At 38.0% G+C, this 14966-nt stretch overlaps 1 protein-coding gene across 2 annotated transcripts in view; it reads left to right on the top strand.

Annotated features, from left to right (window-relative positions):
* The first annotated feature begins 5329 nt into the window (after positions 1-5329).
* LOC137942716 (uncharacterized) overlaps positions 5330-14966 on the top strand; it is a 29595-nt gene continuing 19958 nt past the window's right edge. For both annotated transcript variants that reach the window (XM_068788450.1, XM_068788451.1), the window contains exons 1-4: positions 5330-5616; positions 6407-6449; positions 6705-6758; positions 7399-7462. In XM_068788450.1, the coding sequence (XP_068644551.1) occupies positions 5435-5616; positions 6407-6449; positions 6705-6758; positions 7399-7462 (343 nt within the window). In that variant the 5' untranslated portion in view covers positions 5330-5434. The remainder of the gene's footprint in view (positions 5617-6406; positions 6450-6704; positions 6759-7398; positions 7463-14966) is intronic.

The following is a 14966-nucleotide window of genomic DNA, read 5'->3' on the forward strand; positions in this document are numbered from 1 at the left end:
CATGCAGAATACACAGTCCTCCATTGCCAAACTTGAAATGCAAGTGAGTCAGTTGGCCAGCCACATGAGTGAACAAGCACAAAATAGACTCCCGAGTCAAACCATTCCTAACCCCAAAATCACACATGAGAGTGAGTTGAGTTCCAAACCCCACCATGAGCAAGCAAAAGCCATAACCACCCTTGGGAGTGGTCGTGAGTTGAACAATGGGGAAGGGACCACTAAGTCTAAGGAGTCAAAGGATGACAATGGGGACACATCATTGAGTGACGAACCTCCAAGTTCTCCACCAACAACCAAGCAGATCCCTAACCAAGTCCCACTAGCTCCTTATCCGCAGAGGTTATCGGGCCCACCTAGGAAAGGAGATAGCATGCATGAAACGTTGGAACTGTTTAGTAAGGTTCACATTAACATTCCACTTCTTGATGCTATTAGACAAGTCCCTGCCTATGCCCGATTTTTGAAAGACTTTTTTACACAGAAGAGAAAACAACATGTTAACAAAAAGGTCTTTCTTACTGAGAATGTAAGCTCAATTCTGAAGCACAACACTCCTCCTAAAGTTAAAGATCCTGGATGTCCCACAATTTCATGTGTCATTGGTGAACATACCATCCAGAGAGCTCTTCTTGACTTAGGAGCAAGTGTGAATTTGCTTCCTTTCTTTGTGTACCAGCAATTAGGTTTGGGGGAATTGAAGCCTACCCCCATCACACTTCAACTAGCTGACCGTTCTGTCAAGATACCACGAGGAATAGTTGAAGATGTTTTGATAAAAGTGGACAAATTTTTGTTCCCGGTTGATTTCATTGTTCTTGATACAGAACCAGTATTCAATGTGACCAACCAAATTCCTGTCATCCTAGGACGTCCCTTCTTAGCCACATCTAATGCTATCATTCATTGTAAAAGTGGTGAGTTGGAGTTGTCTTTTGGAAATTTTAAGGTCTCATTGAATGTATTTAATGCCGGGCACCACCCACTTGAGTCTGATGATCTGAGTCCTGCATTTAATATAGAAACTGTTATGCTTGATAACGAATCCACTCTTGAATCTTTTGAGTCTTGCATAACATCTTTAGACATGGACTATTTTGATGAGGAAACATATTTCCGAGAGGTTAATTCTTTACTCAATTCTGTACCTCTGTTGGAGGAAGCTTATGAGGTTATCACAACTGATCATCCACAGGATCTTCCTCTTGACTTAGACAAACCTCTCGAAACTTCCAAGCTAGATCTTAAGCCACTTCCTCCCACGTTGAAGTATGCGTTCTTGGGACCCATGAACTCATTACCAGTCATTATTTCCTCTGATTTGAGTATTGAGCAGGAGGAACAATTGACTGAAGTTTTACAAGCACACAGAGAGGCATTGGGGTGGACTCTTGATGCCTTAAAAGGGATTAGCCCCTCCATATGCATGCATCGTATTCATTTGGAGGAGGGGACTAATGCCTCACGTGAGATGCAACGTAGGTTAAATCCCCATATGCTGGAGGTTGTGAGAGAAGAAGTCATTAGGTTGCTTGTGACAGGAATCATTTACCCTATTTCCGATAGCACCTGGGTGAGTCCAATTCAAGTTGTCCCTAAGAAAGGGGGGATAACAATAATGAAAAATGAGAGTGGTGAATTGATTCCCACAAGAACTACCACCAAGTGGCGTGTCTGCATTGACTATAGAAAACTTAATTCCGTCACTAGGAAGGATCACTTCCCACTACCTTTCATTGATCAGGTACTAGAGCGATTGGCCGGCCACAATTTTTATTGCTTCTTAGATGGATACTCCGGCTACAATCAAATTCCCATTGCTCCAGAAGACCAGGAAAAGACCACATTCACGTGTCCGTTTGGCACCTATGCTTACAGACGCATGCCTTTTGGTTTATGCAATGCACCCGCCACTTTCCAACGGTGCATGATGAGTATTTTTTCTGACATGATTGGTGAATTTTTAGAGGTCTTTATGGATGACTTTTCTGTGTTTGGCTCTAGTTTTGATACATGTCTGTACAATCTTTCACTCGTATTGTCCCGTTGCATTAAGTCCAATTTAGTCTTGAATTGGGAGAAATGCCACTTCATGGTGAAAGAAGGAATTGTGTTAGGACATGTAGTGTCTGAGAGGGGTGTAGAAGTGGACAAAGCCAAGGTTGACCTAATTACCAATCTGTCACCACCTACTTCTGTGAAGGGAGTGCGTTCTTTCCTTGGCCATGCTGGGTTCTATAGGCGTTTCATTAAAGACTTTAGCAAAATTTCTCGTCCTTTGACTAATTTACTTGCTCAAGATGTTGCTTTTGCCTTTGATGATGCATGTATTCATGCTTTTGAGACACTGAAGAAATGTTTGTCCACTGCACCCATTGTCCAACCCCCTATTTGGTCTTTGCCTTTTGAGTTGATGTGTGATGCCTCTGACTATGCATTGGGGGCTGTTTTGGGGCAAAAGACAGATAAAATGCCCTGTGTCATTCAATATGCTAGCCGAACTCTTCATGATGCTCAATTGAATTATACTACCACTGAGAAGGAGTTGCTAGCTGTTGTGTTTGCCTTGAACAAATTCAGATCATATATGTTAGGGTCAAAGGTTATAGTGTTCACTGATCATTCTGCTTTGAAGTATTTATTATCCATCAAGGACACTAAACCTCGCTTGATTAGATGGATCTTGCAATTGCAAGAATTTGACCTTGAGATTCGAGATAAGAAGGGTTGTGAGAATGTTGTTGCTGATCATCTATCTAGGATATGTGTAGTACCTCAGGAAGGATTCCTTCCTTTAAATGATTCCTTCCCTGATGAACAACTTCTCCAAGTATCCCAGTTGCCTTGGTTTGCTGATATAGTCAACTATCTTGTAACTCATAAGATTCCTGATTATTGGAGTAAACAAGATAGATTGAAATTCTTTTCCCAAGTCAAACATTTTTTTTGGGATGACCCTTATTTGTTCAAGGTGTGTTCTGACCAAGTCATTAGGCGTTGTGTACATGAGCAAGACTTTGCCAACATTCTTGAATTTTGTCATTCCCACGCATGTGGTGGACATTTTGGTGCTAGAAAGACCGTGGCTAAAGTCTTGCAATGTGGTTTCTATTGGCCTTCATTATTTAGAGATACCCATGAGTTTTGTCAGGTGTGTGATAAATGCCAACGAACTGGTTGTTTGTCTAGGAAGAACATGATGCCTCTTAACCCCATTCTTATTGTTGAATTGTTTGATGTGTGGGGTATTGACTTCATGGGTCCTTTTCCTGTCTCGTTCGGCTATCAATACATCCTTGTTGCTGTTGAATATGTCTCTAAATGGATTGAAGCTATATCATGTAAGACAAACGATCACAAAGTGGTGGTAAAGTTTTTAAAAGAAAATATCTTTAATCGATTTGGTACCCCGAGAGCGATCATCAGTGATGGGGGATCTCATTTTTGTAACAGAGCATTTGAGGTTAGAGAACGTCAGCTCTGTTTCGCTCTTCGCCGGACATTACCTCCGGCCGTCGGCTTCTAACCGTCGTCGCCAGCGTCGTCTCTACCTCCGGCCACTCACTATTGCTACCCGACGCCACCAATTTCCGGAAATCGCAGCACCCGTGAGAACGAGTTGCTGCCCGAGCGAGAGGAGGAAGAAGGGGAGTAATTCGTCATTATTGAATATGATTTTCTTATTTTAAAACGATTTGCCCTGGAAATTACCTCCATTTCACTAAGGGCATTTTGGTAAATATCTTCTTCTCCACCCAAATTCTCCTGAAATTCCATAATTGAATCTATAAAAAGCATTTCAGGAAGAAATAAGACTAAAAAATAATGAAATATAATTCAGGAGAGAGAAATATGCAATATCGACAGTGATTAATGCCAAATTCAATAAATGCTCATTTCATTTGAAAACCGATAAGTAACTACCTATAATACAATTATAAAGGTTATTCTATTATAATTAACCTACTTCTCATGTCAAAATATGGCATCTATCATCTTGGTACAAAATTCTGTATTTATAATCTCATTGGGTTATACATATGATTAAACTCATGTGAATATATTTCGTTCCTACATTATTATAAACAATGGAAATCATGTTGCACAATGTTTTTCCAACTATAAGATAAAATATTTTGAAATATAAAAAGATTTGGTTTGTGTTTTACATATCCAAGTTTATTTGGTGAGGTTATAAAAAATATTGCATGAAAACCACCACATTTGCAAGGTAAAGTTGGTAATTGATCTTACATATTGGTGTGAACAAGTTGCGATTGACAAGTGGTGGATGCTATCTTGTTGGTAGAAACAAAAGAAGAAGAGATTGTTTTGTTTTCCTAATTAATGAGAATGATAAATAGGAGAACCAACTTATCATTGGAAAAGTTAATTATTCTTACATAAAAAAATAATAACAAAAAAAAAAACATTTGTCTAAAACCATGGTGCTAAACCTCTAGACTTGTATGTTTACTTGGAAGAATAAAATGACAAAGAAAATCATTGTAACAAAAATAAAACAAAAGATTAGCATAAAAAAAACACAAAGACAAGTTGTGTAGTTCAAGGATCTTCTATACTAGTGAATGTTTAGATTGTTAAATCTGTCAATTAGGTTAATGATATTTGTACTTAAATTATTAATATAATGCCCTTAGCTAATGACTATGCATGTATTAATTGGGGATGAAAATATTTTGTTATATTTGTAAATAAAAATAAGAAACAAAATTATCTTAAGTTTATTAGTAGAGGAAAAGGAGGTTGGATTCGAGTTCATCTGATATTGGCTGCATTTAATTTTTTCTTTCTTAGAAAAGTTACTATTTTTATAAGAATGTTGTTTTCTTCACCGTAGATACAATAATGCCTTCTTTTTAAAATTTTTATTATAAAAATAATAAAAATAAGAAAAAATCAAAATAACCTACATGAATTTATAGGGAAAAAATACAGAATAGGAAAAATTCCTATTCATTTTAAATTATTTAATTAGAATTTGAGGGTGCACTCTAGCTTATGGAGACTATATTCCTTTTCTTCCTCATTAGTATACAAAAAATTAGATACAAATATTCAATAATATGTCTCATTTTTTCAAGCTTGGCTTCCAAGGCATTTATTTATTTAGGAGACCTAGAGGACGTTCAAATTCTAGTTTTACTCGATTCAGATCTCGGACCATACGGGCCTCAGGGCCCAGCCTATGTACGTGAGGGACCATCATGTCAAGTAAATGGGTCCCCGAATTACGTAGCACGAAGGGCCCACCGGGGAGTACAAAACGGCAAACGCGGCAAAGCCATCCATATTCGGCGATGGGCATCCTGCAACTGGAATCCTGTGATTTACATGTAAACGAGGGAGTAAAACTCTCCCATTCCATCACGCTGTCTCTGGAATCTTCGTTCATACTCTGCTGCTCCGAGACATGATGGTTTCAGAGATAATCGGCAAATGGATTCTTCTTTTTTCTCTTCTTCTCTCTCATAAATCTCTTACTTCTGTCTCGGCCATTTGTGACCTCAGCGTTCTTCATGGCAACGATCTCTACAATTTCAGTTTGACCCGACCGACTGCTAAGCATCCTCATGGAATCCTCAGCGAAGACGGGTATGTATGATTTTTTGGAAGCTCAATCCTTCAGTCAGCTGGTTATTTCTTTTATTTCTATTATCTTCTTTTCTTTCGGCTTAGCTTTTTCCAAAATACAAGATGTACTCCTTGCTTTTGTTTTCTTACTATATAGTATGTTTGAATTTTTTTTATTGTGCCTCAATGACAAGTATTTTTGTTTTCTTCAGTATTTATCTTTTTTGGTGAATTACTGTTATTTTCATTAAAATTAAGAATGTCGAACGGTTAACTTTTTTGTTTTGAGAGAAGGCTAATGTTCCGGCAATTGCTAGGAGAGTTGAAATGGTGTGGATAATTAGTTAATGGGATATGAAGGGTAAGGGATTGGTATTCTTTGGAGAGATTTAGACTGACATTATAGTCAGAAAAAAAAGTATTTAGACTAACATTTTACTTGTACCGTCTGCAAAGGTTTCATTCTCTTGGACTTAGTTCACTAAGCAATGGTCGATTCTAAGAAGACACAATTCAAAAATAAAAGTTTCTATTGCTTTTCAACGTCCCTTGTCATCTTTTTTAAAACGATGAAACTTCTTTCTTGATTAAGTCTCCGTGAAGTTTGTAATTATGTTGTTTTATTTTCAGATCATTTTCATTTTTTTTTCTTATAACACTTCAACAAAAGACACGCAACATCAGCTTCTCTCGTTTATGCTTGTCTATGCAATAATGTTGTTTTCAAATCTCTTTATCAAATTTCTTTTGAGTGAAAGGTGTATGTGCGAGTATCTAGTCTAATGATATATCTGTTCCTATGTGAATGCAGATTTTACAAAATATCAGTAAATGAAACGGTGCTCTGGTTTCAGGTTGGCTCCATCAGGTCACCTATTTCTTCTTTTTATGATCAATGGTTTTTATGTATTTGAAAATTATTTTAAATGCGATAGTGTTGTACTTTACTCTCGTGAGCATTTCACATTAGTTTCTCATCTTATATGGTCCAGATGATCCATGAACATGTGCCTCTCGAATATGATCAAAATTGATGGTCCTTTTCGAATATGATCAAAATTGATGGTCCTTTTCTTTCTTTTTTATTTTATTTTTTTATGTCCAAACAGCTTTGTGATCAAATGATCTTCAACCATGACCAGCCTAAATGCTTTGGTTGCCAGGTAATTGCTATTTGTACTTCTGAAAATGATTTTTGTCTTCTAGATGAAGAGAGAGAGAGACGAGTGTACCCATAGCTGTTGTATTGGTTCTGTCAAGGAACTCAAATAAATGATCCATGAAAATTTTTATTATGTGTTTGTGGTAAGTATGTAAACCCAACGACACTGATTTTTTTCATTGGCCTTTAAATATGTGTCCTTCTGGTATGTGGTTATGATAAAACTTCAAAAAGTCAAGTGAAAAGTTCATTGGCCTCAAGGCTGCAATTGTGCTATGTAATATACTTATTGACACGACCGATTCATATCTGGTGAAGAGATTGATGGCACTGATTGAAAATGTAAACCAGATTCAATTTGATGATTTTCATCATAGGTCTTCTGGAGAAATACCAGTTGACCTACTTAATCAGACTTTGCACCAGATAGAGCTGACTGCCTGTAAACCACTTGTCTGATAGTGGGGAGTGTGATGAACTGAAAACAGGAAACTCTTTTTACTGAAAAAATATCTTTATATGTAGTTTGATTAATTGCATTTTGGTCTAAACGTGCATTCATTGTCTAGAATTATCTCTTGAGGTAGTCAATTTCATGCAGACTTGCCAGTTTAATTTTTCTATCTTGGTTCATCTCACAGGGTTGTGGAGGTGAAACACACTGTGGCATAAAATGCAGTGCACTTGTTTCGAACAACATTGGAGGTATGCTTAGATTTAATATTTTAGTTCTTGTCTAAAAACCACGTTTCAGCATCTCAGTATCCGGTGCCAAATTCTGATACTTGTTGGCTGATCTGGTTGACATGATGTACTTTATCAGACTGTAGTGGCTGTGAAAAGATACAATATTGAATGGATTAAAAGGAGAAGAGAGGGAGAAAGGGAGAAAAGGAGATAAAAGAGTAGGAGAAGAAGCACTTGAGAGTCTGCATTGATTGAGGGCTAAAAAATCAAACCCTCTCTTTTATTAACCCACTTATAGCTTCATAAATACAAGTCATAATTCAATGAAAATTGAAAACTAGAGTTCTAATATGAAGCCTATCTTGCTGTAACTTTATGAGACCCATATGAATATGTGAAATGACCAAAAGACCTCTATATCAGTATTTTAACTCTCCTCCTAAAGCTGGGAAGTAAATGTAAAATAGACTCTGCTCGTCACAAAACACCAAATGTTCACGCTTTCCAAGGAGTTCTGTAAACACATTACCAAGTTTGTCGGAGTATTTTACATGTGGAGTAACAACCTTCCCTTGCATAACAACATCTCTAATGAAATAACAATCAACTTCTATGTGTTTAGTCTTCTCGTGAAACAAGAGATTGTTGGCTATGAAAATTGCAGCTTGATTGTCACACTTCATAACCATAAGCTTAGGAATGTGAAATCCAAACTCAACAAGAATTGATTTTACCATATAGGTTCCCTAATTGCGTGAACCATTGCCCTATACTTTGCTTCGGCATTAGATCTAGCCACTACAATTTTTTTCTACTCTTCCTACTCACTAAGTTACCTCCAACAAAATGGCAGTACCCAGTGGTAGCCCTCCTATCCATCTTGTATTGACATATTCTGCATCAAAATATCCCAACACAAGAATCTTCTCATGACAGGTATACAAAAGACCTTTTCTAGGAGCTCCTTTCAAATACTTTAGAATCCTCTAAGCAGATTCTAAGTGTATTTTCCTTGGGTTTATTATGAATTGACTCATCAATCCTATTGCAAATGATATATTGGACTTGGTAACAGTGGTATAAATCAACTTACCCACTAGATGTCTATACAGTATCTCCTTGGGTATAGGACTTTGAGAATAATGAAGGCTAACATTGATTTCTTTGGGAATATCCACTGGTTGTGCATCCAAGAGACCATACTCCTCCAACATATCTAAAACGTACTTTCTTTGAGATAAAATAACACCTTGCTTACTTTGAGCCACCTCAATACCAAGGAACTATTTTATTTTTCCTTAATCCTTTGTTTGAAAATGAGTGGCAAAATATTTTTCTACTTGCTCAATTCCTTCAAGGTCATTCCTAGGCAAAACAATGTCATCCACTTAACACTACCAAAACAATAATCCCAGTTTTTCTTTTTGGCAAAAACATAGAATGGTCACAATGGGTCCAGTAAAAACCAAACTGCATCGCCCACATTACTGAAATTTCCAAACCATGCTCTAGGACTTTGCTTAAGCCCATAAAAAGGATTTTTTAGCCGACACATTTTCCTTGTTTCTCCCTCAACCACATACCCAAGACGTTGCACATTATAAACCTCTTCCTTTAATCACCATATAGAAAAGCATTTTTAACATTCAGTTGAAATAGTGGCTACCCTTTGTTAGCAGCCACAAAAATGAAAATACGAACTGAGGTGAGTTGAGCAATTGGAGAAAACGTTTCAAACACGTCTATTAAAATACAAGTTCAGGGGTATTTTGGTCATTTTCTATATTTTCATATTACATTTTTCTCTTAGAGTATGTCTATTAGACAGAGAATGTCTTATTTTATCAGGTCTCTTGTTGTCAGGAGTTAGCTCCTTTTGTTTCTCTTAATAAAATTCACATTTCATAAAAAAAAAAGTCTTATTTTATCTCTTGTTAAATTTTCATTCAATTTAGACATGTATTGAGGGTCATTTTTGTACTTTTGTAAATTTTCACTTAAACCCTGATTATAAAGAAGCAGGAAGGGCCTTTCTGGCTCGGATTCCAAGGCAGCAGAGTTGCCCCTCTTCCAAAAATCTTTTTCCTCTTCTATTTTCTCCCTAAATCACCTATTTTTCATTCTATCAGAGAAGTAACGCAAGTCTGGGGCAAGTTTCTTTCAATTTTGCGGATCTTCTCTTCATTTTCAGCAATCTCCTTGAAGTTTTTTCCCAGATTTCTGGACTAGTAGGGTAAAAATTCAATTTTTTTCCCTTTTTCTGCATATCTTAGCCTATTGGCTAATGATTACTGTTTCTATTTGATTGATTGTGGGATTTAGAAGTGTTTGATGATCCCAGTTTGAGGAAATTTCTCAAATCTGCCTGTGTCATCAACCCAATGCTTGTGTCATCATCCATATAGCCTACATCATCCTGGTTTCTTGCAATTAGGTCATTCTTTCATCGATTTATAGTCTCAATTGCTGGAATTGATCACTGTTGGTTCTAAATTGAATGAAATGGGTGTTGAATTGCCCTAATTGAATTCGGTGTGGGGCCCACTTGACTACGCAAGCATAGAAATTTGGGGAAAGTGCTTCCCTTTGGTTAATTGACGCTCTAGTGTATTGAATTGTGGTGTTTGGTGATATTTAATGGCTGATTCCAGCACACGGGTTGCTGTCCAGAGGACTATTGAGAGCTCAGATGTGAAATTCTCTTAGTTTATTCAGATAGTTATGATCCGGTTGAATGGATCAAATTATGTGAACTGGTCTAGATTAGTTTTGATGTATTTGAGGGCTAGAAGAATGGAAAAATATATAAATGATGATCCCCCGGTACCTGTTACTGAAGATTGGGTGGCAGAAGATAATTTAGTAATGACCTGGTTGGTCAATGATATAAAATCCAGATTTAGTGATTAGATTTTGAGTTGCAGTACTGCTAAGGCAATGTGGACCACATTGGCTTCCATTTTGTCTCAAGAAAGTAATTTGTCAAGGATCTATGAGTTATATGTGAAGTTCCTTAATATAAAGCGTGGAGGTAGATAAGTGACAAATTATTTCACTGAGATGAGGAGAGTACTATAGGAGATTAGTACATTCCATCCTTTTACTACGAATGTTGAAGACATTCGTTAGAAAGAAAATCAGATTCAAGTAGCCCAATTTTTGGATGGTTTGGGGCATGAGTATGATGCTATTAGAGCCTAGTTGTTGGTCAATGAGGATGTGACCACTCTTGAGCAAGCTTTTAACAGAGTTCTTCGAGCTGAAGGTACGAATGAGTCAGGTGGAGCTCTCTCAGAAGCAGTTGTTCTTAACCTTCAATCTTCTATTGGTAAGCCTAATGGTCAGTTTCAGGGGGGTAATAATAGAGGTAGAAGTCGCTCTTACACAACCCGTGGTCGTGGCCGAAATGATCAAAGGGATCAGAAATGTGTTTATTGTGGTAGGACTAATCATATTTATGAGAAATGTTGGGAAAAAATTGGTAAACCTACTTGGGCCAATTCTACCGTCACAGATAAGGACACTCCTCACACACTGGATCCTATGAGGACATTCAACAGTTATTACAACGATTGGGTCAACTGATTGCTTCATCTACTGCTTTTTAGACTACCGAGACTCCACAATGGCTAGTATAGGTATGAATGCACTGAATATGTCTCATTCCCCCTCTTGGATCATTGATTCAGAAGCCTCTACACACGTCAGGTATGCCCTCCCTATTTCAGTCCATTAGTCCATCTCATTCATATCATTGAGTTACTTTAGCTGATGGATCCACCTCTCCTATTCAGGAGGTACAGTTCACATTACTCCACAAATATCCTTAGATTCTGTTTTATTTGTACCAAAGTTTCCAATTAACCTCTTGTCCATGAGTCATATAACTAAATCCTTAAACTGTTCAATAACCTTTTATCCTACTTCTTGTGTTTTCTAGGATTTGTAGACGAAGAGGATGATTGGTCTAGGACATGAGAAGGGAGGGTTCTACATGCTGGATGATGTATCCATTTCTCGAGCTGTAGTTCTCATTACTACAAATTCTTCTTACTTGTGGCATCTGCGCTTGGGACATCCCTCACTAGCTAAGTTGGGTCAGTCTTTTGTTTCTCTGCCAGCTGATATTTCATTTGATTGCGAATCCCGTTAGATGGGAAAGCATCATCGCTCCAATTTCCCAGTTTATTCTAGTCAAAGCACCAAGTTGTTTGAATTAGACCACTCTGATGTATGGGCTCCATGTCGGGTCCCTAGCCCATCGGGTTTTAAGTATTTTGTGTCGTTCATTTATGATTTCAGTAGAGTCTCTAGGGTGTATCTCCTATGGGAGAAGTCCGAAGTATTTGATGTATTCCTCAATTTTTTCAATGGAATAAAAAATCAATTTGGTGTCTGTGTTCATGTATTTTGTACTGACAATGGTTTGAAATTTCTTAACCATAAATTTTTAGTATTTTGTGCAAACATCTTGCCCTTATACACCACAACAAAATGGGGTGGTTGAACATAAAAATAGACATCTCCTTAAGGTTACAAGGACACTATTATTGCATATGAATGTTCCTAAATCTTTTTGGGGAGACGGTTTTAGCTTCGTGCTACTTGGATAGTCATATGCCCTCATCTGTTTTGAGTGTTCAAGTTCTTTTTCGGGTTTTAAAGCCTAACTGTAAATTGTTTGGTGTGGTTCTTTGTATTTTTGGATGTACCTGTTTTGTTCATATGTTTGGAACTTCGGTCGATAAGTTGTCACCTCGGTCTGTCAAATGTGTTTTTCTGGGATATTCTCGTCGACAAAAAGGGTACAGATGTTATGATCCTATTCGATGGAAAACATGTATCGGCCGATGTGACTTTCTTTGAACATACTCCATATTTTTCATTATCTACTGAGCTTCCTGTATCACCTGAATCTCCTTCAAACTGTCCCGTTCCTGTTGCAGTTTTGGATGTTTTAGCGTCATCGAGTTCTTCATTGCCTCTTTGCATTTTCAGCCGTCGCTCTCGTACTCCTGCAGTGCCTCCAGCAGTTACCTCTACAGAGCTCTCTTCTCATGATCCACCAATTTTCTTATTGCCTGCAAATCTTGTTGTCTCTGTTTTGGACTTGCCTATTGTCTACGAAAAGGCAAACGATCTTGTACTTCTCATCCAATATCCAAATATGTGTCTCTTGATTTTTTGTCCCCATCCTTCAAGTCTCTTGATTTTTTGTCCCCATCCTTCAAGTCCTTTGCTATGTCATTGTTTACTTTCCATATACCTCGTTCAGTGCAGAAAGCCTTGTGCTCTCCAGAATGAAAACAAGCTATGGATGATGAGATGAGTGCTTTGGTGTCTCGGGGAACATGGCGTCTATGTGATCCACCTGCAGGAGCAACTATTGTGGGGGTGTCGTTGGGTTTATACCATCAAATATATTGCTGATGGCTTTATTAACGCTACAAAGCTCGATTGGTAGCAACGAAAGGATATACGCAGACTTTTGGAGTTGATGTCTTTGAGACATTCTCTCCTGTGGCCCGACTTACTTCGGTACGTATCTTAATATCTGTGGCTGTTAATATGGGTTGACCTCTATTTCAACTCAATGTGAAGAATGTCTTTCTATATGGTGATCTGCATGATGAAGTGTATATGGAGCAACCTCCTGGGTATGTTGCTCAGGGGGAGACAGGAAAGGTGTGTAAGCTGCAGAATGCTATTTATGGACTTAAACAGAGTCCACGAGCTTGATTTGAAAAGTTTAGTGATGTGGTACTACAATTTGGGTTCTATAGGAGCCATTGTGATCATTCTATGTTTCTGCTTAAAAGGCAGACTGGTATGGTGGTTCTGGTTGTCTATGTAGATGACGTTGTGTTATTTGGTGATGATCTTGATGGTATTACAGAAGTTAAACAATATCTGGCTACACATTTTTAGACAAAGGATTTGGGCTCTCTCAAGTACTTCCTTGGCATTGAAGTCGCTCGTAGCAAGCGAGGTATTGTTCTTTCTCTGAGAAAACATATATTGGATATGTTACAGGAGTATGGTTTATTAGGTGCTAAACCCATAGACACCCCCATGGAAGTTAATCATAATCTACTTGACACCCAGGGTCCTACACTCTAGGATAAAACTCAATACCGACGATTAGAAGGTAAACTGATCTATGCTATAGTTACCAGGCCGGATATCTCATTTGTTGTGGGAGTTTTGAGTTGGTTCATGGAAAATCCTCAAAAAGTCCATTTAGAAGCTGCTCAGAGGATTTTGAAGTACTTGAAGGGTGCACCTGGAAAAAGGTCTTTTGTATACTAAGAATGGAAAAGTTGATGTACTTGGGTATTCTGATGCCGATTATGTTGGGTGTAAGATGGATAAACGTTCTACATTAGGCTACTGTTGTTTGTTGGAGGCAACCTGGTAAGTTGGAAAAGTAAAAAACAAACAGTTGTGGCTAGGTCCAGTGCAGAGGCCGAGTATCGAGCAATGACTCATACAGTCAGTGAGTTTATGTGGATTAAGTTTGTGCTTCTTAAGTTTGGTTTTACGTTACCTGACCCTATGGTTATGAATTGTGATAACCAGACAGTCATTTTTATTGCCAGCAACCCTGTATTTCATGAGAGAACAAAACATATAGAGGTTGACTGTCACTTCATTAGAGATGCAGTTATGCAGAGGAAGGTGGTAACTCCTTATGTAAAGTCTTCAGACCAGTTGGGAGATATATTTACCAAGTCTTAGAGGAGACGTGAACATGTATCATTTAGTGACAAGCTGGGATTGTTTGATATCTACTCTCCAGCTTGAGGAGTGTTAAAATACAAGGCTAGGGGTATTTTGGTCATTTCCTATATTTTCCATATTACATTTTTCTCTTATAGTATGGCTATTAGACAGAGAACGTCTTATTTTATCTCTAGTTAAATTTTCATTCAATTTAGACATGTATTTTAGGAGATATGTAAATTTGGGTATTGAGGGGCATTTTTGTCCTTTTTTTAAAATTTCACTTAAACCTTGATTATAAAGAATCAGAAAGGGCCTTTTTGGCTCGGATTCCAAGGTAGCAGAGCTGCCCATCTTCCATAAATCTTTTTCCTCTTCTATTTTCTCCCCAAATCACCTATTTTTCAACGTCAACACCACAATTTTAGTATATCTCTTTGCCACCAATCTAGTATTGTACAGGTCAATGGTCCCATGTCCCTTTTACTTGGGGGGAGGGGGGGGGGGGGGGGGGGGGTTAGTCAATTTGAATCAGGAGATGAACTTCAGCCGCATTACTTAGGTCATCTCTTGACGTCGTTAGTGGTGCACCAGTGCCTGATTCATGTTGATGAATCAGATAAATCCGAAGATAACACCCATGGTTTAATTTCCAGATTTCGGATTCCATAGTATTTTGCCATCCGGATGAAGCGAGCGGGAGGCCGAAATTTTTTTTCTCTCCCGCTCGCTTCTCCCTCTTGGTCTGTCCCGGCGTCTCCGTCGCAGCACACCGCTGTACCTTCTGGCCTCCCGACGC

The sequence above is a fragment of the Aristolochia californica genome, unplaced genomic scaffold (genome assembly GCF_029961685.1).
Source record: "Aristolochia californica isolate CCGP_79_NKW_82.1479 unplaced genomic scaffold, dmAriCali1.0.hap1 SCAF_10, whole genome shotgun sequence".
NCBI classification, from domain to species: domain Eukaryota; kingdom Viridiplantae; phylum Streptophyta; class Magnoliopsida; order Piperales; family Aristolochiaceae; genus Aristolochia; species Aristolochia californica.